Source organism: Sorex fumeus, unplaced genomic scaffold (genome assembly GCF_029834395.1).
Source record: "Sorex fumeus unplaced genomic scaffold, SorFum_2.1 ptg000007l, whole genome shotgun sequence".
NCBI lineage: Eukaryota > Metazoa > Chordata > Mammalia > Eulipotyphla > Soricidae > Sorex > Sorex fumeus.
Genome location: NW_026606064.1, coordinates 45,300,666 through 45,326,600, shown reverse-complemented (window position 1 = coordinate 45,326,600; position 25,935 = coordinate 45,300,666). Strand labels below are relative to the sequence as shown.

Sequence of the window (25,935 nt, the reverse complement as noted above, 5' to 3'; positions counted from 1 at the left end):
GGGTTCCAAGATTCATATCTGAGTCTCTGGGATCATGGCCATTAAGCAGTTCAATCAGGAACCAGAGAGGCCATGCCTCCAATTATATAGCTGAGCCAGAGGTGGTTTGTGGGTGTGTCTCCCACATACCTAACTTTTGGCCGTTTACTTTCTGGTAAACTCTGCCCCAAGTCAGTACCGTCCCCCTTCCCATAAGACTGCAGTTGCCCCGTCACCGCTACCGGCTCGTACCTGGCTTTCCTAAAAGCTCTGAGGTGGTCTGGCCAAAGGCACAGCAGCAATTTTGGGGTATCTGAAAGTCTGACGTTGCCATGAGGCTGCTGATGCACTCACCTCACAGGTACAGATTGACTTGCTGGCGGCACCGTACCCCCTAAAAATTGTTTCTTATTTGGTTGAAATATCAAAGTATTTCAGGGCAATAGTTTCTTAACACACAGAAGATTCACTGCACCCGCCACCAAAGTTCCAATGTTAATCCACCACTAAAAAGACCCTCTTACCCATTTCTACCACCACCACCCACGTCTCTCCATAGCTTTCACTGAGTCAAGGTGTTCATTTTTTATTTTTTTGCTTACTTGTTTGGTTGGTTTTGGGGGGCCACACCCAACAGTGCTCAGAGGCTCTTCCTAGCTCTGAGCTCACAGTGCTCAGGGAACCATATATTGGCAAATGGTGGCAAATATTTGAACGAGGGTTGTGACTACCACAGCATATGCAATGTAGTGAAACACCATGAGGTACAGTTGTAGACTTACATATTTTTGTGCTTGGATTTCAGTTACACAATGATCAAGTACCCATCCCTCCACCAGTACCCATTCTCCACCAACAATGAACCCACTATCCCTCCCACCCCTCCATCCCCCCCATTCAGCCCCACCTCTATGGCAGGGCATTCCCTTTTGCTCTCTCTTTCCATTAGGGTATTGTGATTTTCAGGGGCCTTCCCTCTAAGATCAGGGACAAAACAAGGATGCCCACTCTCGCCACTTCTGTTCAATATAATACTGGATGTACTTGCAATAGCAGTTAGGCAAGTAAAAGATATTAAGGGAATCCAGATAGAAAAGGAAGAAATCAAGCTCTCATTATTTGCAGATGATATGATACTATATCTAGAGAATACTAAAGCCTCTACCAAGAAACTCCTAGAAACAATAGACTTGTACAGTAAAATCACAGGCTATAAAATCAATACCCAAAAATCCATTGCCTTCCTATACGCAAACAATGAGACAGAAGAAAGAAACATGAAAAAAGCAATCCCATTCACAATTGTGCCCCAGAAAATCAAGTACCTCGGAATCAACCTAACTAAGGAGGTAAAAGACCTCTCAAAGAAAACTACAAAACGTTACTCCACGAAATGAAAGAGGATATGAGGAAATGGAAACATATCCCCTGCTCATGGGTAGGAATAATTAACATTGTCAAAATGGCAATACTCCCCAAGGCACTATACAGATTCAATGTGATCCCTATAAGGATACCCATGAATTCTTCAAAGAAATGGATCGAGCACTCCTAAAATTCATTTGGAACAACAAACACTCACAAATAGCTAAAGCAATTCTTGGGAAAAAGACAATGGGAGGCATCACCCTCCCCAACCTCAAATTCTACTACAAAGTGGTAACAATTAAAACAGCTTGGTACTGGAACAAAGGCAGAGCCGCAGACCAATGGAACAGGGTGGAATATCCCTACACACAACTACAAATGCATGAACATCTAATCTTTGATAAGGGAGCAAGAAATGTGAAGTGGAGCAAGGAAAGCCTCTTTAACAAATAGTGGTGGCATAACTGGACAACCACTTGCTTTAGTTTTTATATTCCATATGCAAGTGAGAAAATCTGGTAATATTTTTTCACTTTCTTATTCATCTTACTTAGTATAATCACCTCAAGTTCCATTCAGATTGTCCCAAAAGGCAAAATCACACTATTTTTAGTTATGAGTAGCATTCTGCTGAGTGTGTATGTGTGACTAGGAATGTGTGTGTGTGTGTATGTGTGTGTGTGTATACTCATATAAGAAGATGACCGGAGAAATATGAGATATGTCTTAAAGCTTCTTCAGTCATTTTTTGATGGATATTATGATTGAGTCCATGTTTTGGAATCCCATACTTTGGAATTCCATGCCTTGAAATTCCAGGTTTTGGCTCTTATATAGTATCCTTTCAAATTTTTGTCTTTCTTTTTCAAGGAGGCTTGTCTCTCAAGTGGTGGTCAGGGCTCAAAGGGGCCCCTCTCAGCAATTCTCAGCCAACTGGTCTGGCAGTTTGATGCAAGGGTCAAATTCGTTTGGGATTTAAAACTCAGGATAGTATTAGCTATTTCATTATGATACCAATTTATGGTCTTGAGGTAAATAATTTATATTTTCTTTTTGATGGTGGGAACTTCCCAAGTGGTGCTCAGGGGGCACAGGAGTCACTCCTAGCTATATTTGGCCAACTGGGCCAGCACTTCAGTGTCAGGGTCTGAGGATTCAGTGCTGCGTGTACTCTGCGGTCCCAGGGACCACCAGAGCCACCCTAATCGACCTCTGAGGCCATATCCAGTGGTGCTTGGGAGGCCACTGGGGTTAAACCTCACAATACTCAGTGCCAAGAGCAAATGTAGTGAGCACATGCCCTCTCCTGTCTCCCCAGTTGAATAATTTAGAATTGTTCTCCTTTAATTAATCTGGGCTATCAATATTTTAATATAAATGAAACTCTCATAAGGAGTTGGTGGGAGAGTTCAAAGGGCTAAGCATGTGCTATGTGTGGAAGGCCTAGGTTCTGTCCCTGCCTCCCAAGTACTGCCTGGAGCAACTCTTGAGGAGCAAGCCAAATATAGCCTCTGAGAATCACCAACTATGGCCCCAAAATAAAATAATAATAATAATAATAAAAAGATATTGCTCCTAAAACCTTGAAAAGTAGACACACGCTTTGCATGCAGATGATCTTGGTTTGATCTCAGTACCACATGGTTCCCCGAAACTCCTGGAGTAACCCCTGGGCACAAGCCTAAGTGTTGTTGGGTGTGGACCTAAAAACAAAAATAGAGGCTAGAGAGACAGAACAGCGGATAGGGTACTTGCCTTGCACACAGTCAACCACAGCTTGATACCCAACACCACATATGGTTCCCCAGACCCCACCAGGAGTGATCCTCAAGTACAGTGTAGCCTTGAGCACTGCCAGGTATGACCCCAAACAAATGAAAGTAATTAATGCATGTACAAAAAATAATAAGGGACTGAAGAAATAGTATAGAAGGTAGGGTGTTTACCTTGGTTGCATGCGACCAACCCAGGCTCACTTCCCAGTATCCCATATGGATCCTGAGAACCACCAGAATTGATTCCCAAATGTATGGCCAGGAGTAACCCCTGAGCATCACCAAGTATGGCCCCAAAACAAAACAACAACAAAAAAACTCAAAATAGAAGTAACAAAATAGAAGTAACACTTGAGCATCGCTAGGTGTGTCCCAAAAACTTAAAAAAAAAGACAATACAACCATTATGTTTATATATAATATATTTTAATAAAATAACTGTATTTATTTATTTATTTATTTTTAGAAACAATCCCCCAGCATTTATTGTCATTGAATATTAACATAACAGTGATACAAACAATATGAACAAATGTTTTAAAACTACTTTCCCCAAAGAAACACCTAGAAAACAAACTGTAGCGCCTTCTCAACGATTTCTCACTTCACTCATGGTTTCTAGTTGGAGACACTCTGGAGCAGAGTGATATTATCTGTTTTAGCATGATCCAACCCAGTTGTTTTCTTGACTTTGTTTTTGAATGAATCTCTTCTGCGTCATCTAACACGAGGTTCATATACTTATCAAAGACATGATGCAGCCCTTTATCCGCATATTCACTTGCTCATAAAGCCACACCTGAATTCGAGCTCTATTTCGCAAGTATCTGAAGATGAGGGTGATGGGCTGCACCATCACCTTCTGCACTTTCTGGCCTTGGCCGCGGTATGCCATGGTGCAAGTTCACAAAGCAATAACTGTATTTTTAAAATAAATAATAAATTTCACTTTTAAAATGGCACAATTTTGCAAATTTTGAATCTCTTTAGAGACTGGTTTAAAAGAATTCCATTGAAGAGACACCAAATTGCTGAAAATTTCAGGTACACTAGGGGGTTCTTTGGCCGAGCTAACTGGGCCTTCTCAGAATGGTGATGGAAACCCTCCCTGTATCCCCTCCCATACTTCTGGAAGCCACACCCACATTCTACCACTATTGCCACATAAGCTCATCATCCGGTTAAATGCATGACATCACCAAACTCTACAATACTAGTGTTCCAGTAGAAGCACACCAGATTGGAATGTAATGTAGAAGCCAACTAAGCCTGATTAACAAAAACACTAACACAGAAAGGCTTGTCTAACAACAACAGCTTAGTAAACCCTTAGACAAGGACTTACTGTCCCCACGGTGAAGATACAACAATTTTCACAAATTTTATTTTACCGAAGTATTCTTTTTATAATTTCCTTAGCCATTTAGTGTAATAAGCAATACAGAATAAATTACTTTGGACCTGCTATGGGGGCCTGCTACCCCAGGCATGGCAACAAGGGCAAAGGAAACTGAAGGTGGAGAAAAAAATCCGATAGAAGATCCAGGACACAAACTACTGCATCAGTGTGCTTGCCCAGCAAGCAAGAGGTCAGAAGTTCAAAGCCCAGCACTACCCATGCATGCCAAAGCAATCCTGGCAGGTCCACATTTTGGGATACCAGGGAGAAGGGGGCAGAAGACAGCTCAGTGCTTGCAGCAATCATGAGGCCTAGAGCTTAACCCTCAGAGCCACCAAATGTGCTGAAGTAGACCTGACAGTCCTAGGGTCAAGGGTCCCCAGCGAGGAGAAAGAAAATATTCTTTAATAGACACTTGTCTTTGTTTGACTTGTTTCTTTGTGGGCCACGCCCTGCAGTTCTCAGGGTTTCCTCCTGTCTCTGCCCTCAGGAATCACTCCTGAAAGGCTCAGGGGAAGTACGGAATGCCAGGGTACAGATCTGGGTAAGCCACATGCAGGGAAAGCCCCCTACCTGCTGTAATATCGCTCCATCCCTCCAACAGACACTTGTGAAAAGATGAGAATGAAAAAAGCAAGTACTTAGATTTATATGAAAGCCATTTTCACTTTACAGTTCCCTTGAAAGTGTTGGCAGGGGGGAGGCAGAGTGACAATACAGTGGGTAGGGTATTTGTCTTGCACGCAGCCGACCTGGGTTCAATCCCCAGCATCCCATATGGTTCTCCCAAGTACTGCCAGGAGTAATTCCTGAGTGCAGAGCAGAAGCAACTTCTGAGCATCGCTAGGTGTGACCCAAAAAGCAAAAAAAGAAAAATTCTTCTGGGGATACCTGAGGGCCTCCATGCCACACCCTGGGAACTTACTTGCACCAATCCTATGAGTCAACGTAAAACAAGAGGTGCAGAGAGGGTGAATAGGTTACTCACAGTCACAAAGGTAGGAAGGGAGCCCGAGATGCCTAACTCCAGCCTTCAGAGCTGGGGGAAGCAGCCAGCGTCCATTTCAGAAAGTTTATCCCCATTTGAGCATTGTGGTCCTGGCACTCCCACCCAGCTCTGCTTATTAGGTCTCACAGCCAAGCCAAGTATTGCTAGGAGTGGTCCCCAAATCCCCTGAGCACCACTTGAGAAGCTAAAAAACAAAACATCGTGCTAGAAAACCTTCTGGGTGCCAGGCAACTACAACACCAGACTTGCCATGATAAATGAAGTCTTCAATCTACAGGAAGTACAGGAATGGGGGAAGGATGGCAGCAGCAAAAAACTCGCTTCCAGGTGGGCCCAGACATGCCCAACAGGGGCATGACATTTCACCTCCACTTGGGCAGCATTTCTCAACAGAGACCAAAGGGCCTTCTGTGGGTCTGCAAAATATCCCAGGGTTGCCCAAGGTGAAAATCATATAAACTGGGGGCCATGGCCCAAGACTAGGGGTCAACTATAGGACAGGGGCCCAAGGAAACCCAAGGAAACAGGATCATAAGAAGGCCATGGTCCGAAAAAGGTGAAGAAACAATGCCCTAGGGGATAAAACACACAGAGGAGCCATAAAAAGCCCATGGTACTTGAGTTTCAGAAAACAGTTCCTTCTCCTCTAGCTACCAAGTCACTATCCAAGTCTCTGGGACTCACTCCATACTTAACATCACCAAGTTGTCACAAATAACACTATTTTTAATTCTAATTCTTCATCTTGTTTTGGGGCAACACCCTGTGATCCTCAGGGCTTATTTCTGGCTCTGGGAAAAGGGCTCACTCCTGGTGCTCCTTAGGGGATCCCATGTGGTGCTAGGGGATGGATAGAATGGGAATCAAACTCAGATTAGTATATTGCAAGAAACGTATCTACCCACTATCTAATCTCTCTGCTTTCAATTCTTAATTAAAATGCTTTTAAAACAGAGTAGTAAGGAGTTTTATCAGGTATTAAAGCACCTAACAAATTAAAATCAATATAAGATCAAAAAGAACACAGAAAGCATAAGATCAAAAAGAACACAGAACCCAAATCAGCCCAAATTACAGAAAACACACTATAGACTAAAGTCAATCTAACCATGAAATAAATAAAATCAAGGGTTTAGTGATTTAAATGAAAATAAAAAGACTAGTTAGACATTCACTTTTAGATGCATGCCAAAATAAATCCAGTTAAATAATCCTTTTATAGAGGGCCTGTCTAGCCAGGACAGGCAGGAACTGGCCTCATTCCCCTCGGCTACCCCTAGCCTCAGCAAGACTTCAGCTTCGTTTCCCCGGCAGAGGAAAGGGATTTCTGTTCTGACCACTGCAAACCCTTTGTAAAGAACTGGGCGAGTGGTCTCCCGCCCTTCATAGGTCTGATTTATCAAGAGTGGACGCTCATACCCCCGGCAGCCTGAGAACACGCATCATCAATTTGAAAGCGCTCTATACCTTAACAGAAGGAGGAGCGCTTAGACAGCAGTACGCGGCTCTGTCTCGTGACTGAAATATGCTTAGCATTAATGTTTTAGTGCTAACAATAATGCTACTCTTCGCTGTTTAGTGAGGTAGACAATTTAAATTGGAAGATCATACACATGTCTTCAGGGCTTCAATAAAATTACTTTAATATTGAAGGGCGGGGGGATGAGTCCTATAAACCTGTTTATTTTTCCCTAAATGGTTCTCTTGCTCTGCTCGAAGGGATTCATTTGGGAGATTTTTTCACTTCTACTGTCATGAAACCTAAAGGCGAGGATAAGTATGAAGTGAGGGTGGGGGATGGGGGAAAATGAAGGAAGAGAGAAGGGTAGGGGTGAGGGGATTGGTGGGAGGACTGGGGAGAAACGCAACAAGCCACAGCAAGACTGTTTTGGAGGTTACAAAACTGATGTGACTCTGAACAAAGTATTCTCCTAGCCTCCCTCCTCCTGCTAGTGTCCCCAAACTGAAGATGCTAAACCCTTGTGGGAGTTGCCAAGTCAACTCACAGATTTGGTCACTCAGCTCCCATCATGGCACCACTCCTCATTCTCCTGCTAGGATTCCCCCATGAAGGAGCAGATGCTACTGGGTGGTCCTCACAGGCATGGCCAGAGCCCGGAATGCTGCCCTCACCTTTTCTTGACAATGGCTGGCCAACACTCAAAAGGGGCTAAAGATAGATGAGGTGCTGGCATTTCCTCCCTGCTCCGCCTTCTCCAGCACAGTAAGGTCCATAAACATAGCGGAGGTAGAGTGGTTGGAGCTACAGTACAATGGGTGGGCATTTGCCTTGCACGAAGCCAACCTAAGTTCAATCCTCAGGATCCTATAGACTTTCCCAAGCACTGCCAGGAGAGGTGCCTGAGTTCAGTGGTAAGAGTGACCCCCTGAGCACTGCCAGGTATGGCCCTGAAAACAAAAACAAAAAGAAAAAATAGTTGGAGGTAAAAAAACAGAGCTTCATGGAGTGTAAACTTATGAAACTGGTGGCATGTATCTGGCTTCTATCCTGCCACCACTCCTGTCACCCCCAGGAATGAAAACCTAAGGAAGACTATAGTTCAAATGCCTCAGAAATCAAAGATTTTGTTTATCCCATTTAACTCATGTCTAACTGGACTAGGTATCAGACAGCACCTGTCCAACACCATTTTTGTTGCTGGCAGTGCCAGGCGAGGACATTCACTGCAGCATGCCTGGAATTACACATGCTGGGGATTGAGCCAGGGCCTCAAAAATGCAGTGTACACAGAGCCACTTTCCTGGGAACATTCCAGCAGCTTTTAAAAACCACGTCCTACTGCTCTGTGGAGACTTGAGACCATCAAATAATCCTCACTTAGCTTGGTCTCCTGGAAGACACTTCCATTGCCTTTCTTTAAGGTATGTGGCTTGGCCCACTCTGCTTCTACTATTCTTACACAGTTTCCTGTAAATTTGGCCTTTCACCTCCCCTACTCCTTGATGTTCTCTTTAAAAACAAACAAACAAACAAACAAACAAACAAAGAAGCTGACCCAGATTCAATCCAAGGCATCCCACATGGGCCCCCAAGCACTTCCAGGAGTGATCCCTGAGCACAGAGCCAGGCCTAAGCCCTGAGCACTGCTGAGTGTTGCTCAAAAATTTTTTTAAAGAAAAATAAATTTAAAAAGGAAAAAAAAAATCCGAGTGATAGTACAGCCAGTAGGTCATTTGCCTTGCAGGGTTCAATCACTGGCACCACACATGGTCTCTCGAGCCCTCCAAGAGTGATTCCTGAGTGCAGAGTCAGAAGTAATCCCAGGGCACTGCCAGGTGTGCTGCCACCCAGTGCCCCTCTTGCCAAATAAAAAAGATCTTGGCTACAGAGAAAGTAGAGCAAATAAGGTCCTTGCCTTGTATGTGCCAACTCAGGTTCAGTCCCCAATCTCTGGCAACCTATATGGTCCCTGGAGCACTGGCAGGAGTGAATGATTCCTGAGGACAGAGTCAGGAGTAACCTGACTATTGTCAGGTGTGGCTCAAAACAATAATAATCCTGTAGCACTGTCCTCCCATTGTTCATCGATTAGCTCAGTAGGCACCAGTCTCACAACAAACTGTGAGACTTGTTGTTACTTTTTGGCATATCAAATCATCACTAGTAGCTTACCAGGCTTTGTGGTGCAGGCAAGATACTCTCAGTAGCTTGCCGAGCTCTCCAAGAAGGGCAGAGGAATGGAACAGGGTCAGCAATATGCAAAAAAAAACACCCTCCCAGCTGTGCTATTGCTCCAGCCCCCAAAACAATATTATAATAATAATAATAATAATAATAATAATTGCAGCAATATTTCTAGTCTTTCCTCATGTCCTCCATTCTAGATCCACCCATATTTAAGTCTTTATATCATATTTTATTTTCTTTGATTTGGGGATTTTTTTGCTATCTCACTTAGGGAAAGTAAGGGACAGAGATATGAATCAGCAGTAGAGTACTCATGTCTAACATTCGTGAGGCACTGGATTCAACCTCTGAAAAATTAAAAGAGAATAAAGTAAATGCTTAAGGAGAGAGACTTGAAGGAAGAAACTGACAGCAATACAATAGTAGTAGCAGACTTCAACACTCCTCTCACTGCTGGATAGAGGTCAACGAGGCAAAACTCAGCAAGGAAACACAGCCCCTGAAGGAAGGAATGTGGATAACAAAACATATAGTCATAAAATCAAGAAGCTGAAAATTACATCAACTATCTTCTCAGACCACAGTGTTTTGAAAACGGAAATTAATCACAAACAAAATTGCGGGGGGAGGGGGAAGCTTAAATTCTTGGAAATTAAACAAAAAACTTATTAAATAAGGACTTCCTGAGGGACTGGAGAGATAATACAGCAAATAAGGAGCTTGCCTCGCACATGGTTGACTATGGCTCAATCTCCAGAACCCCATATGGTCCCTAAGTCCCATCAGTGGTGACCCTGATCACAGAACCAGGAGTATGCCCTGAGCACTGCTGTATGGGGTCCCCAAACAAACAAATTAATTTTCTGAGAGAGATAAAGATAGAGAGAGGAAAACAATTTTAAAAATCTCTGAAAAACAAAATAAAAATGAAGAAACACAGTAAAGGGAGCAGCAAATAACCAAAGGCAAGAGAACTAGAAAGCTGATCTTCAGAACTGAGCTTACCTAGGGCTAAGGCTACCTGGGTAGGGGTGGGGGAAAGAAAGGTCCAGGATATTGATGGAGGGAAGCAGGCACCCTCTGAAGGTGTCATGTTGGAACAATGTGCACATAAAACTATCACTAACAGTATTGTAAAGCACAGTTCCTCAAAAAAAGAGGGAAAAAAATTTAGGAAATCGACCAATATCTCATTCATGACTTGATAATACATACCTATGGGGTTTTTTTATGGTTCATATATTTTCTTAATTTTAATCTCCATGATTTACACTTTTACAGTGTAAATCAATGATACAGTGATGATACAGTCAATGATAATGTTTCATGAATACAACATTCCAAAACCACATCTCTCTCACCATTCTCTCAGTGACCCCCTTCATCCCTCACACCAGTGCCTCATCTCACTGCCATGATAAACCAGTTCAGTGGACCAGTTCTTAAGTTTCTATGGCTTTGGGCCTTTTATGGCTGGAGTGATAGCACAGTGGGTAGGGCGTTTGCCTTGCACACAGCCGACCCAGGTTCGATTCCTCCACCCCTCTCGGAGAGCTCGGCAAGCTACCAAGAGTATCCCGCCTGCATGGCAGAGCCTGTCAAACTCCCCGTGGCGTATTCAACATGCCAAAAACAGTAACAACAAGTCTCACAATGGTGACGTTACTAGTGCCCACTCGGGCAAATCGATGAATAACGGGAGGACAGAGCTACAGTGCTACAATTTTTACCCTACTATGCTTCTTTACATCCCAGATACAAGAGAGACCATTCTGTGCCTAACCCTCTCCTTCTGGCTGTTTTTACTCAGCATGATTCCCTCTAGTTTCAACCACAGAGTGGCAAATTGCATGATTTCATCTTTTCTTAAAGCTAAGTAGTATTCCATTGTGTATACCATAATTTTTTTATTCAGTCATCTGTTCTTGGACATTTGGCTTGTTTCCAGATTTTTGGCTATTATGAATATTTTTTGCTGCAATGAACACAGTACAAATGTCTTTTCTGACCAGAAATTTGGGGCCCTCGGGGAAGATATCCAAAAGTGGAATTGCTAGGTTTCATGGAGGCTCAATTTTTAATTTTTAAAGGCATAAAAGGGCTGGAGCGAGAGCACAGCGGTAGGGCGTTTGCCTTACAAGCGGCCAACATGGCCGACCCGAGTTCGATTCCTCCGCCCCTCTCGGAGAGCCCGGCAAGCTACTGAGAGTATTTCGCCCGCACAGCAGAGCCTGGCAAGCTCCCTGTGATGTATTCGATATGCCAAACACAGTAACAACAAGTCTCATGATGGAGACGTTACTGGGCCCGCTCAAAGGCATAAAAAAAATTTTTTTAAAGTAATACTCATAAAGGTTGAACCAGCTGACATTACCACCAGCAGTGGCTGAGGGTTCCTTTTCCTACATCCAAGCTAACACTGATTGTTTTTGTTCCTATGTATTTTTACGCATATTCTATTTACTCACTCACATATTTACTGAGTGCCAACTACATGTCCAGCACTAAAGCTACTGTAAACAAGAGCACAGTCTATACAAGAGTACAGTCAATAGATTAGAAGAAGCAAATTATATATATGTTTATATATATATATATATATATATGTGTGTGTATCAATTCCAACAGACCAGACTGTGTAGAAAGAAAAAATTGTATTGATATGACCCAAACCATTTACAGGTCACAAGAAAATAATTACTTTAAATAGTACAATAAATCCAGTGACTATAAAAATAAAAGAGCCCTCATCACCTTTATGTATTGTACCAGTAATTTTAGAAATACAATAAAAAAATTTTTTTTTCAGACCTCACATCCACTGTACCATTCTCTTCATGGTCAAACACTTCAAAAGCTTCTTTAATTTTTTTCTGATATTCTGCTAATACTGTGTCTGCAAAAAAGTAAATTAAGAATTATTTAAAATTTTAAATTCAAAATAAAGTTTTAATAATTTAACCATAAATTCTTAGTTAAGGAATAACAGAACCCTTTCATAATAATCTTTTATTCTGGTGAGTTGTTGGTGTCTGAGAGGTGCCTCCTCAGTGCTCAAGGACCAGGGGCCCCAGCAGCAATTCTTTTTTTGTTGCTGTTGTTGTTTTGTTTGGGGCCATGCCTAGCAATGCTCAAGGGTGACTCTTGGCTCTGCACTCAAGATCACTCCTGGAGGAGCTCGGGGAACCATATGGGATGCCAGAGAATGAAACCAAGTTGGCCGCATGCAAGGCAAGCACCCTACCTGCTGTTCTCTCTCTCAGGCCCTCGCCCCCAACCCCAGCAGCAACTGTTAGCCAAAGTGGCTGGGGAGACAAGGGCAGAGGGAGATGGTGGGGTCAACTGGTCAATGCAAGGAATCAACTGCTTGGGTCCTGTGGTTCCAAGACTGCTCTGGTAACCACACCTAGTAATGGTCAGGGGCTTCCATGATCACACCTCAGGATGTTTTGAAGGACCATTTAGTATAGAGAATTGAACTGGGGTAAGTACATGCAAAGCACATGCTTTAACCCTTGTACTCTCTCTCAGCACCTTACCTCCATAATCTTTTTATCATGTCATTTAGCATAGTTACCTTCCTCTGGGATGGAGCATAGCACAGAGGGTAGGGCGTTTGCCTTGCAAGCGGCCAACATGGTCCACCCGAGTTCAATTCTTCCACCCCTCTTGGGGAGCCCAGCAAGCTACCGAGAGTATCTCACCCACGGGGCAGAGCCTGGCAAGCTACCCGTGATGTATTCAATTTGCCAAACATAGTAACAATTGTCACAATGGAGACGTTACTGGGCCCGCTCAAGCAAGTCGATGAACAACAAGAGGACAGTGACAGTGACCTTCCTCTGAAGATCTCAAAGAACACAACAGACAATAAAAATTTCAAGGGGCCAGAGCAACAGTACAGCAGGTAGGGCGCTTGTTTTTGATTGCCAGTACCCCAGATAGTCCTCCGAGCCCATCAGGAGTGATCCCTGAGTGCGTAACCAGGAGTTAAGTACTGAATACCACTGGGTGTGAAACAAAAATGAACAAATAAAAATTATTTTAAAGAGGCATAAAATACATACAATGCTCCCCAATCTCCAGTATTCAGTTAAATTTATTTTTATATGTGTAAACTGTCATGGAGGTGGATTTCTAGCACAGCTAAACTCCGTCTCAAGTACTTTGTTTGGTTAGGTTTTGGCTTTCCTGAAGGGGCACACCCAGCAGTGCTTGAGGTGTTGAGGGGTGGAAGGGTAGGACCATATATGGCAGTACTCAGCAGCTGTGCACACCAGAGATCAAATTCAGGACCTTGTGTATGCTAGGCAAATGCTCTGTCACTTGTGTTTTCCCCCTAACCTTGACTTTCTAGTAATTTCAGCAGAGTTTTAGTCTAAGGGGGGGAAATCCAGGGCACTAATTGGGAAATTCTAGTGTTTTCATGCCTAGAGAAGGCAGCCATCATGGGGACGGAGGCGCACAAACTCAACATGCACTTACTCTCTCACTGAGCATTCAAATTGGTTGTATTCACTATATTATTGACTACCTTCCATGTGCCAGACACTATTCTAGGTGCTAAGATTATTATAGCAAGGAACAAACTGCAACAATGTCACCAGAATGTCATTCAGTGGCAAGCACATGTGGGTCCAAGCCCCAGCAGCAAATCAACCAACTAACCAGACTCTAACTCCTCCATTCCTGAAGCTAGTTTATTGGAGACGTGTGTGTGTGTGTGTATGTGTGTGTGTGTGTGTGTGTGTACTGTAGCTCTGTAGCACTGTCCTCCCATTGTTCATCTATTTGTTCGAGTGGGTTCCAGTAACATCTCCATTGTGAGATTTGTTGTTACAGTTTTTGGCATATCAAATACGCCATGGAGATCTTGCCAGGCTTTGCTGTGCGGGCAGGATACTCTTGGTAGCTTGCCGGGCTCTCTGAGAGGGGCAGAGGAATAGAACCCGGGTCAGCCACGTGCAAGGCAAACTCCCTACCCGCTATGATATATATATATATATGTATATATATATATGCAGTAAAATATGTAATCAAATAGTGCAAGTAAAATTAATTGGGGATGGGCCATAAGGTCTGGTGGACACGAGAGTGGAGAATGAGGGGGCTGGTGCCTGCAAGGCCTGAATTAATAACAGTGACAAACAGCATCTGTGCTGACTGAAGGATAGGACAGAGCCAAGATTGTGAGTATCTGCAGCAAGAGTTTCGATGCAGCGAGAATAGTCGAGGCAGAATGACAGAAACTAAGGTCTGAAAGGTGGACCAGGGGACAGATTCTATAAGGTCTGTGTAGGTTACTTTGTGAATAGTGATAGAAGGACATGGACACTGGTGGTAGATGTGGGGCACTAGCTTTGTAGGCATAAAACAATCTTACTAATACTATTGTAAATGGTGATGCCTCAATAGAAAAGTATAAAATATCAGAAAATAAAGGATGTTTCAAGATTTGTAGTGAGAATACTTAAGACATCCTGTTATTGATGAATGGGTTATTGTCCTTGCATTGTAGAATTATGTGACACAGACAGACATAGGAGGCCCAGAGCAACTCCCAGTGATGTTCAGAAACAGTGCTAGATGGGAGCCAGCAGGGCTATATTGGAGGTGCTGGAGTGTGTGCGGGGCCGGGAGGCAGAAAGTGATGGGGGGACATGCCAAGGATGAAGCTCAAGGCCTTCACATCCTAGGCATATGCCCTACCACTTGAGCCTTATCCCCAACTCCAGAGAGTTTCTCGTGTAATTAACTCAGATTGTTCTGAAGAAGATTTAAGAATAGGAATTACAACAATTTAGTCATGAAAAATAAAAACTGACCCAAGAAGGAACTATTTCCTATGTGTGTGACACTTCCTTCTTTCCCCCAGTCCTCCCCCTTCCCTTTGCTGTTGGATGTTGTTGCAGTCACAAAACAACAAAATCATCTAAAGTATTTAGAGTTATCACTTTGTGAAGCAATACATGACTATATAGATGACAGAATATTAGTTGACCTAAAAAAAAAGAATAAAATTCTGATATATACAATAATGAGCCCTTAAGACATGACACTAAACAAAATAAATTAGACATAATTCAACTTTTACAAGGTATTTAGGGTAGTCAAACTGAAAGTATTGGGATAGAATTCTAATCCCAGTCAGCCAAGTGCAAGGCAAACACCCTACCCATTATATTTTCACTTCAGCTCCCAGTTATTGTTTTTTCCCCAAATATCAAATCCTTCAAGGGTATAAAATCTATCTCATATGACTGTCATTCAAAAATACCTGGTATTTTTATATAAGTATTAATAATTTTAATTAAAATTAAAATTAAAAATTCGGGGCTGGAGCGATAGCACAGCGGGTAGGGCGTTCGCCTTACAAGTGGCCAACATGGCCGACCCGAGTTCGATTCCTCCGCCCCTCTCGGAGAGCCCGGCAAGCTACCGAGAGTATTGGATATGCCAGACACAGTAACAACAAAGTCTCCAATGGAGACGTTACTGGGCCCGCTTGAGCAAATCGACGATCAACGGGAGGGCCTTTTTTACCTTTAATAATTTTAACTGAAACAAAGAAAGCTTTTAAAAGGCTTAAGTTAACCTTAACTAATGATGGTCCTGGAAAATCTAGGATATATTAAATCATAAGTATCATAAGTACAAATAAGAAAATTAGCCTTGAACAAGAGAAGGAGCAGCTCTTCCAGTAAGATAACGAAAGGAGAATGTTGATAAAATGTGTTTAAAGTTAGAGGCTACAAATTACAGGAATTCAGGCCTCGTGATTACTTAAAGGCTGATGTCCCCAGTCCCAAGCCAACAGTAAGCTAACAAATATCAAAGAAAGATTTTTATATTAGACCACAAGAGCTGATTCAACTGACTGATTTGAAGAGAAAAGAATATGGGTGAGTGAATGAACAATCCTTACTCAATTTAATTCCCAAAGAAGGAACATTCTGGAAGGAAAACTGAGGTTAAGATTACTCTTTTTCGAACAAAAGCAACCGATGCTGGCATGGATGTGGCGAGAAAGGGACACTCCTTCACTGTTGGTAGGAATGTCCACTGGTTCAGCCCTTCTGGAAAACAGTATGGACGATTCTCAAAAAATTAGAAATTGAGCTCCCATTTGACCCAGCAATACCACTCCTGGGAATATATACCAGAGAGGCAAAAATGTATAGTCGAAGTGACATCTGCACTTGTTTGTTCATTGCAGCACTCTTTACAATAGCCAGAAACTGGAAGAAACCTGAATGCCCAAGAACAGATGACTGGTTAAAGAAACTTTGGTACATCTACACAATGGAGTACTATGTAGCTCTTAGAAAAGATAAAGTCATGAAATTTACATACAAGTGGTACAATATGGAAAGTATCATGCTAAGCGAAATGAGTCAGAAAGAGAGGGATAGACATAGAAAGATTGCATTCATCTGGGGGATATAAAGTAACAAAGTATGAGATTAATACCCAAGAATAGCTGAGATCAGCACCAGGAGGATTACCCCATAACTTAGAGGCCAGCCGGGTATCCTAGAGGAAAGGGCAGTTCAGATAGAGAAGGGAGCACCAAATAAAGGATGTTTGGAGGATCCTCCCAGGAGGGGAGATGCATGTCGAAAGTAGACTATGGACTGAACATGTTTGCCACTCAATGACTCTTTTGCAGACCACAACACCCAAAAGGAGAGAGAGAACACAGGGGATTGCCCTGCCACAGAGACAGGGGGGATGGGGGGATGGGGGTGGGAGGGATATTATCCATGGTGGTGGAAGATGGGCACTGGTGGAGGGATGGGTATCTGATCATTGTATGATTTAAACCAAAGCACAAAAAATTGTAAATCTACAACTTTAAAAAAAAATAAAATAAAATAAAGGGAAAAAAAAAGATTACTCTTTTTCGAACAAAAGCAACCGATGCTGGCATGGATGTGGCGAGAAAGGGACACTCCTTCACTGTTGGTGGGAATGTCCACTGGTTCAGCCCTTCTGGAAAACAGTATGGACGATTCTCAAAAAATTAGAAATTGAGCTCCCATTTGACCCAGCAATACCACTCCTGGGAATATATCCCAGAGAGGCAAAAATGTATAGTCGAAGTGACATCTGCACTTGTTTGTTCATTGCAGCACTCTTTACAATAGCCAGAAACTGGTAGAAACCTGGATGCCCAAGAACAGATGACTGGTTAAAGAAACTTTGGTACATCTACACAATGGAGTACTATGTAGCTCTTAGAAAAGATGAAGTCATGAAATTTACATACAAGTGGTACAACATGGAAAGTATCATGCTAAGTGAAATGAGTCAGAAAGAGAGGGATAGACATAGAAAGATTGCATTCATCTGTGGGATATAAAGTAACAAAATATGAGATTAATACCCAAGAATAGCTGAGATCAGCACCAGGAGGATTACTCCATAGCTTAGTGGCCAGTCGGGCATTCTAGAGGAAAGGGCAGCTCAGATAGAGAAGGGAACACCAAATAAAGGGTGTTTGGAGGATCCTCCCAGGAGGGGAGATGCATGTCGAAAGTGGACTATGGACTGAACATGTTTGCCACTCAATGCCTCTTTTGCAGACCACAACACCCAAAAGGAGAGAGAGAACACAGGGGATTGCCCTGCCACAGAGGCAGGGGGGGATGGGGGGATGGGGGTGGGGGGATATTATCCATGGTGGTGGAAAGTGGGCACTGGTGGAGGGATGGGTATCTGATCATTGTATAATCAAACCCAAGCACAAAAAAATTGTAAATCTACAACTGTACCTCATGGTGTTTCACTAATTAAAAAAAAAAAAAAGATTACTCTTTTTCCCAAAGCCTAAACCCTAGATTCACAAAAATTTCCACAGAATTTAGATTCTTCTTGTGAGTTTTTGAAAAAGTTACTTGACCTTTTAAAGATATAATCGGGGAATAGCACTTCCTTTCAGTACTATAAATATCAAATGAATAATATATGGCATTCTGCCACAGTGCTTAGAACCTGCAGGCACTAAAAATATACTCACTAGATTATGACATTCTTGGGGGAATGGCGAGGGGGGGGGGAACCAACAACCCAGCAACATTGGGAAGCTACTCCTTAGAATAATACTCAAAAGACCTTGCAGTGTTGGGGTTCCTGCATATAAAGTGCTCCATCCCTTTTAGGTATTGCCCCAGTCCTGGATTGTAAAACTTTTTTCAAGCACCAGTGCAATAGTACAGGGGAGTAGGGCATTTGCCTGGCATGTGGCCAACCCAGTTTGATCCCTGGCATCCCTTATGGTCCCCTGAGCACCGCCTGGTGTGATCCCAATACTTAAAAATAAAATAAAATAAAATTTTTGCAGTGCCAGGGTGTGAAATAGGGCCTCACACAAAATAAGGCAAATGTTATACCATTGAGTTATATCCCAGCCCCTATAATGATGAAATTCTTCTTGTTGTTGTTTTATTGTTTTGGGGATACACAAGTGCCTGGGGCTTACTCCTGGCTCTGCATTCAGGTATCATGCCTGATGGGGCTAATATGTGGTGCTGGGGATTGAACCCAGGTCAGCTGCATGAAAAGCAAGTGCCTTACTAGCTTTACTGTCACTCCAGCCCACTATGATTATGAAATTCTTAAAGGCAAGAATCACGATCACGATTACGATCACGATCATCCTGTTGTTCATCGATTGCCTCGAGCAGGCACCAGTAACGTCTCATTCGTCCCAACCCTGAGATTTTAAAAAGTGCCATTCAAGGCTCTTTCAGGGTTAGGAGAATGAGACCCATCATTGTTACTGGTATTTGGCATATTGGGTACGCCACGGGGAGTTTGCCAGACTCTGCCGTGTGGGCAGGTTACATTTGTTAGGCTGCCAGGTTGTCCAAAGAAAGAATGAGATAATAACATGTTGTGCAGCTGCGAATGCGGGTGGCGTGCTTCCGGGAGCTGGGTTTTATAGTCTCTGGATCTTGGCCACTGATAAGATTACCTGGCGCTGGGGGCAGTTGGTGGGTGTGACCTCTGGCTACTGGAAGAGGGAGGATCTGGGTGGAGGATGCTCAGCCCCGATATGAACAGGCTTGAAGACCAGCCACTAGGTAAAAATATTCATATTAAATGAATAAATAACTCTTCAGTCTGTTAAAGGGTATACCAGTTGTTTATTGCTTCACAGAAAGATTTTTCTTTAAACAACACCTTGAATATTTTCTGGTTTTGACAATTATGCATTTTAACTGGGGTAGGAAAGCAGGAGAATAGATAAGGTAGTTACCTTGTATGTGGCAAATTTTCAACTACATTTTTGACTATTGAACACATGGTCCACAAAATATAACAATAATTGAAAAAATCTAAACAATTTTTTTAAAAAATGTAGTTAAGATGACACAATGTGTAGGGTTAAGGAAAGAATATGGCAAACAATTTCCAGATGGTTCCCAGTGGTTCCTATCTCTTGGTTTTCACACATACCTAATGCCCCTTTTCTCATCATACAGGACCGATCACGTGTCACTAACAATCTCTCTAGTGTGCTCTCGCTCTCTCTTTCTCTCTCACTATCTCTCTGCCTCTCTCTTTAACTCTCTTTCTCTTGTTTTGGGGTACCAGCTGCCAAGTTGTAAGGATATTCAAGCAGCCTACTGAGAACCCCATGTTGTGAGAACTTGAAGTCTCCAGGCAACAGTCAGCCCAAAGCAACATCCTGACAATAACACCAGAACCAGTACTCCCACCAGAACAAAATTGCTCCCAAATTCTTGAATTTCATAAATTGTGTGAAAATAAACATTGTTCTGGTTTCTTTCTGATAACTTGTTATCATAAAATAGAAAATAAAGAATGTTGGTATCTGAAAGATACTATCATTAAAAAAAATTCTCAGAACCAGAAAGCTTAGTACAGAAGGTAATGAGCTTCCCTTGTACATAGTTGGGCCCAGTTAAATATCCCCCCCCCCAGAAACACAAAACAAGGACTATGTCAAATCTATTCCTTTATTTCTTTAATTTTAATTTTGTTAAATTAGTTTTGGAGCGATAGCACAGTGGGTAGGGCGTTTGTCTTGGAAGCGGCCAACATGGCCAACCCAAGTTCGATTCCTCGCCCCTCTAGGAGAGCCTGGCAAGCGACCTATGACGTATTCAATATGCCAAACACAGTAACAATTGTCACAGTGGAGATGTTACTAGGCCCGCTCAAGCAAATCAATGAACATCGGGAGGACAGTGACAGTTTTTCCCCCTATCTCCTTCTCTCTCTCATAGATTAGTCATTTTTCTCAATTTTCTAAAGAATTCAAGATTTCAAAATTATTTTCAAAGTAGTATAAGACTTTTTATCACTAAATAGATGTTTGTGTTCCTTAGCTGTTGTTGTTCACATTTTAAGGGAAGCAAGAGAGACAGTACAGTGAGTAGAATGCTTGTCTCCCACACATCAAACCCGGGTTCAATTCCTAGCATCTCATGTGGTCCCCAGACATATCCAGGAGAAATTGCTGAGTGAGGAGCCAGGGGTAACAATCTCTGAGCACCACCAGATGTGACCCAAAAAACAAACAAAAAAATCCTCACCTCTTAAGGGAAATGAAATGAACTTGGCTTTAAATGGGCTAGATAGGATTTAGTCTTAACAGATTCTAAAAAGATCTTTTAAATTATATAGAAAGGTTTTCCCTGATGAAAGAATGTTCAGGTCTAGAAACAGCATGCAATAACGGGCACGTCTATAACGTGATATCTGTCAACTATATTTTATAGTTTACAAGAAAGTGTATTATAGTTCTCAGCTCCCTCTTGGCTATTACTATATGGTTTTAATTTTCTCATTAAATTTTACAATTTTTACAAAATTATTGAGGGGCCTGAGAGATAGTACATGAGGTAAGGAGTATGCCTTGCACATGGCTGACCTGGGTTTGATCCCTGGCATTCCATATGGTGCCCTGAATCTCCAAGAAGTAACCCCTGAGCACTACCAGGTATGGCTCTACTCCCCCAAAAAATAAGTATTATTATAAACTCAGGAAGGGGATATGACTCAACAGTTAGGGATGATTCAGGACCTGAATTTGAACCCCTACACTGACTGCTGATAATAAGTAAAATTTGGTGCCCTGAGTCCCACGAGAAGTGATCCCTGAATGCAGAGGCAGGAGTAAGTCCTGAGCACCACTCAGTGTGACCCAACCTCCATCCCGACCCTAACAGCAAGTAGGGGAGCTAAAGAGATAGTACAGCTGGTAGGGCACTTGCTTTGCATGCGGCAAACCTACATTTGATCCATGGCACCCCATATGGTCTCCTGAGCCCACCAGGAGTAAGCCTTGAGCACCACCAGGTGTGGTTCAAACCCCTCCCAAAAAATAATAATTATAAACTAGGGTTGGAGAGATAACTCAACAGTGAAAGATGATGCAGGATCCAAGTTTAAACCCTCACACTGGATGCTGTCCCTCTCCCACAGCACCAGCACCATGAGGTATAAACCTGGGGAACCCCAAAGAGCACTAGGTAGCCCTGAAGGTTCCAAAGCACTGCAGGCACAAGCAAATCTGCATGCTTAGGCCCTTCTATGCATTGAATTACTCAGCCAGGTGGGTTCAAAGACCTCATCAAAGATGATGACAAAGCCTATGAAAAAATATGTAACAACAGTTCCACTAAGGAATCACAAATAAAAACTCACCAATCTAAATGGCTGATGTTTAAAAAATTAAAATCCATAGAAATTTATTTAGCACCATGAGTGGACTTCAACATATGCAAAATTAAAAGAAAACTATTTGGGAGAAGCATGCTGAAAGTAGACTATAGACCAAACATTATTGTCACCCACTGCCTCTCTTGCAAACCATAGGACTCAAAAGGAGAGAGAGAGAACAAAAGGGAATGCCCTGCCACAGAGGCAGGGTGGGATGGGGGAGGATGGGGGGTGGGAGGGATGCTGGGACCTATGGTGGTGGAGGATGGACACTGGTGGAGGGATGGGCACTTGATCATTGTATAACTGAAACCCAAGCACCAAAATTTGTAAGTCTATAACTGTACCTCGTGGTGTTTCACTAATAAAAAAATTTAATTAATTAATTAGAAAAAAAAGAAAACTATTTAAGAGGTTTAGGAAGTCTCAGGATGAAATGCAAGCTGTGATGAAAGAAATAAAGTAGATTATAAATGTATGCTGCAGGTTGACTTTAGGTTGACCTTGAGACCACTCACTACTTTCGGGCTGGAGCGATAGCACAGCGGGTAGGGCGTCTGCCTTGCACGCAGCCAACATGGCCGACCCGAGTTCGATTCCTTCACCCCTCTCGGAGAGCCCGGCAAGCTACTGAGAGTATTCGATATGCCAGACACAGTAACAACAAAGTCTCCAATGGAGACGTTACTGGGCCCGCTCGAGCAAATCGACGATCAACGGGAGGGCCTTTACCTTTACCTTTACCTATAAATGTATGCAACAATCTTATTGAAGGAAAAGCTGGGTGGGTGGGAGACAGCAAAGATGCTGACCTAAGTAACTGTGGAAATGAGGAGGATGCAAGTGTGAGGAAGTGCTCATAAGCATTGCACTTGGTGGAACTGTTTCTCACAAGGTGCACACTAGCCATTCTGACTGCTACTCTACCTGAATAGTGTCATTGAACATGAAAGTAAAAGGTCCTGGGATGGTAGCAGCCAGATCTCCCACAGGCAGGGAGGGAATTTCCTCATAAGCAAGAAGCAGTTGGAATGATCTTATATAGTACAGTGGGTAAGACACTTGTTTTGCACTCAGCCAATTCCAGTTTGATCCCTGCATCCCTGCATATCACTGCACATCATACCCCTAACCCCACCAGGAACAGTGCCTTGACCACCACCAGGGATATATCCCTTTTTAAATTTTGTTGGCTTTTGTTTGCTTGTTTTGGAGTCACATCTGGTGATGCTCAGGGCTTATTCCTTGCTCTATATTCAGGAATCACTCCTGGTGTGTGTGGGGGACCATATGTGGTGTCAGGGATTGAACCCAGGTTGGCCTGCACACAAGGCAAGCAACCTACATGCTGTACTATTTCTTCAGCCCAATCTTTACATTTTTAGCTGTATCTACTATATCAGGCCACAAAGAACATAACAGAAGAATTTATTATAAAAGAAATACTGCTAAATTAACATATAAATATAACAAAATGCCTTTATGCTGATAAAATCTAGTTATATAATTATGTATCACTTCCTGTTCTCTTTAATTCTATATCAAGCAATAACAAAAGCCAACAATTTAACATTAAATTTGTTTTTTGCAGTGGAAACGCTAAGCTAAAAATTATTATATCAATTTAAAATAAAACCACAGAAAACATTGATCAAATTAAATCATAAAAAAATGTTAATTTCAAAAGAAGAAATTAATAATAAATAACAAAGGAGCTGTCATAAACAAATTGAAGTCAAATTATCTAGTTTTTTTTTTATTTTTCAATAAAAACAGATTTTTTTCTATTTTTATGCTAGCTTATCAACTTTTCTGTAGGCATCAAAAATTTTTATTTTTATTGACATGAAGTTTTTCATCATATTCTCATGACTTTTATGTTGGGGTAACATGACTTATAATGTTAATATTTATGCATAAAATGTTACTGCACAACATACGATAGAGAAGTTTTTATTTATTATTTTTCATCTTCCCCTCCCAAATCCCCATCCTAGGGAGGGATAGTTTTAAGAAAAAGCTATCTGAGTTTAATCCTAAAGCTAAGATGTCAACATAAACATTTAAATTTTTAACTAGATGCTCAAAATCCTGCCAATAGAAATTAAGACAAGGGTCCAGAGAGATAGTACAGTGGTAGGTTGTTTGCCTTGCATGCTGCCTACCAACCTGAGTTCGATCCTCAACATCTCATATGATCCTTTGAGTGCTGCCAGGAATAATTTCTAAATACAAAGCCAGGAGTAACTCCTGAGCATCACAGGTAGTGGCTCAAAAGCAAAAAAAGAAATTAAGATAAAATAATAAGCCCCAGGAGGAATGATTACCTCCAGAGCTGTTTAAAATACACAACAAAGAAAAATAAAGAAATGCCCTCCAGAATAATTAACTGGAAATATAAATAATGTTATTGCTCTGTTTGACTCAAGTAGCACCAACACCTATTGTTGGTGAGACAGACTGCTTAAAACAAAGCCAAGAGCGTAATTCTGGTATTTTTTTTCTTTTGTTATTTTGGAGAGTATAGTTCTTTTTTTTAAAAAAAAAAAAAGCCACATCCAGCAATGCTTAGGGTTCACTCCTGGCTCTATGCTCAGGAATCACTCAAGGTAATGCTTGGAAAATCAAATGTTTTGCCGGGATCGAACCCAGGTCAGTTATGTGTAAGGCAAGCACTCTGACCTACTATAGGTCTGGCTCACCAAAAATTATTTTTTATAAATAACTTGATCCAGAAACAATATGCCACCAAACATCTGACTTCAACACAAATGTGGAGGGTGGAGGATACTTAAATACAGTATTCACTCTCCTTCCAGCTTTATGCTAATTTGTATTATCAGTTATCAAATGTCCACTGATCATCTACTATCAATATATTATTTTGTTCTGTTTTGGCGCCATACCCAGTGGAATTCTGGGTTTAAATCTGGTTCTAAACTCAGGGACCATAAGCAGGGCTAAGGATCAAACCAGGGCTGTAGCCAAAGTGGACACATACAAAGCAAGTACCTTACTTCCTGTACTATTTCTCCAGCCCAGTGAGTTCTAACGTAAAATGAAAGAATGAGGTTCCAGGACCCCCAGTCCAATCTCTGACTTTGCCTTCCCTCTACCCTGTCACTGCCAGGTGTAGCCCTGAGAACCCTGAGCACCACCAGTGTGCTCTGTTGAGCTCTGAGAGTCAAGCACTGTGAGAGTCACTATGAGAGTAAAGCACTGCCACTGAGTGAGCACCAAACCATCAGGCCCACACTACATGGCCAAGAATAGCTAAGAGTGCATCCTATTTAAAAATTCAATGAATTTATTAACAGAAGGAAAACATACCATTTATAGTAAGCTATAATTTCAGATGACATAGGGCAGAGAAATAGTTCAGAGGCTTGCACGTGTAAGGTCATGAGTTCAGTGTGGTCGGTGATCCCCAGTGCTACAGGAAGCTATGTGTGAGCACAAGTAAAAAGGTTCATCCGTCAATGAGCACCACAACTAAAATTACATGTGAGACTCATAGCCAGGAGTGCACCCCTGACAAGCACCAGAACTGCAAGAGTGTAACCCTCAGAGAGCACCAAGTTTGAATGTGCGAGTTAGCACTATAAAGTGGTGAGCACCCCAAGGCAATACCACAGCAAGATTAGCAAGCAAGCAATCACCAGTCAAGATTATGTGACCTAAAGGCATAAGGTAGAGAGGGAGAGAATAAACAAAGAACATAAATCAGGCCTGGAGAAAAAGGATGAGTTAAGGTGTTTGCCTTGTATGCAAGCCAACTCAAATTTGATCCCTTTTACTACATATGGTTCCCTGTGCACTGCTAGAAGCAACCAGAGTAAAGAGTGAGAAATAGCCCCCTGAGCTCTGCTGGGTGTGGTCCAAACTGCCTCCCACCAAAACAAAAAGAAACACACAGCAGATGTCCTAAAATCCAATGAGTTACGAGTCTATGCTATCAAAGCACCACAGCAGCATCTCCTTGAATCTTATGAGAAGGATTTAAGTAGAGCTCAGTAAGAGAAGTTGAAATGGAGGATGTTAATCCATCCCTAACTCTATCCTT

At 42.2% G+C, this 25,935-nt stretch overlaps 1 protein-coding gene and 1 pseudogene across 1 annotated transcript in view; both read right to left on the bottom strand.

Annotated features, from left to right (window-relative positions):
* The window catches only part of EFCAB2 (EF-hand calcium binding domain 2), a 121,262-nt gene that overhangs the window by 82,290 nt on the left and 13,037 nt on the right, over positions 1 to 25,935 (bottom strand). The window contains exon 2 of the mRNA XM_056133017.1: positions 11,991 to 12,075. Within this exon, the coding sequence (XP_055988992.1) occupies positions 11,991 to 12,075 (85 nt within the window). The remainder of the gene's footprint in view (positions 1 to 11,990; positions 12,076 to 25,935) is intronic.
* On the bottom strand, positions 3,589 to 4,028 carry LOC130040913 (small nuclear ribonucleoprotein E-like; annotated as a pseudogene).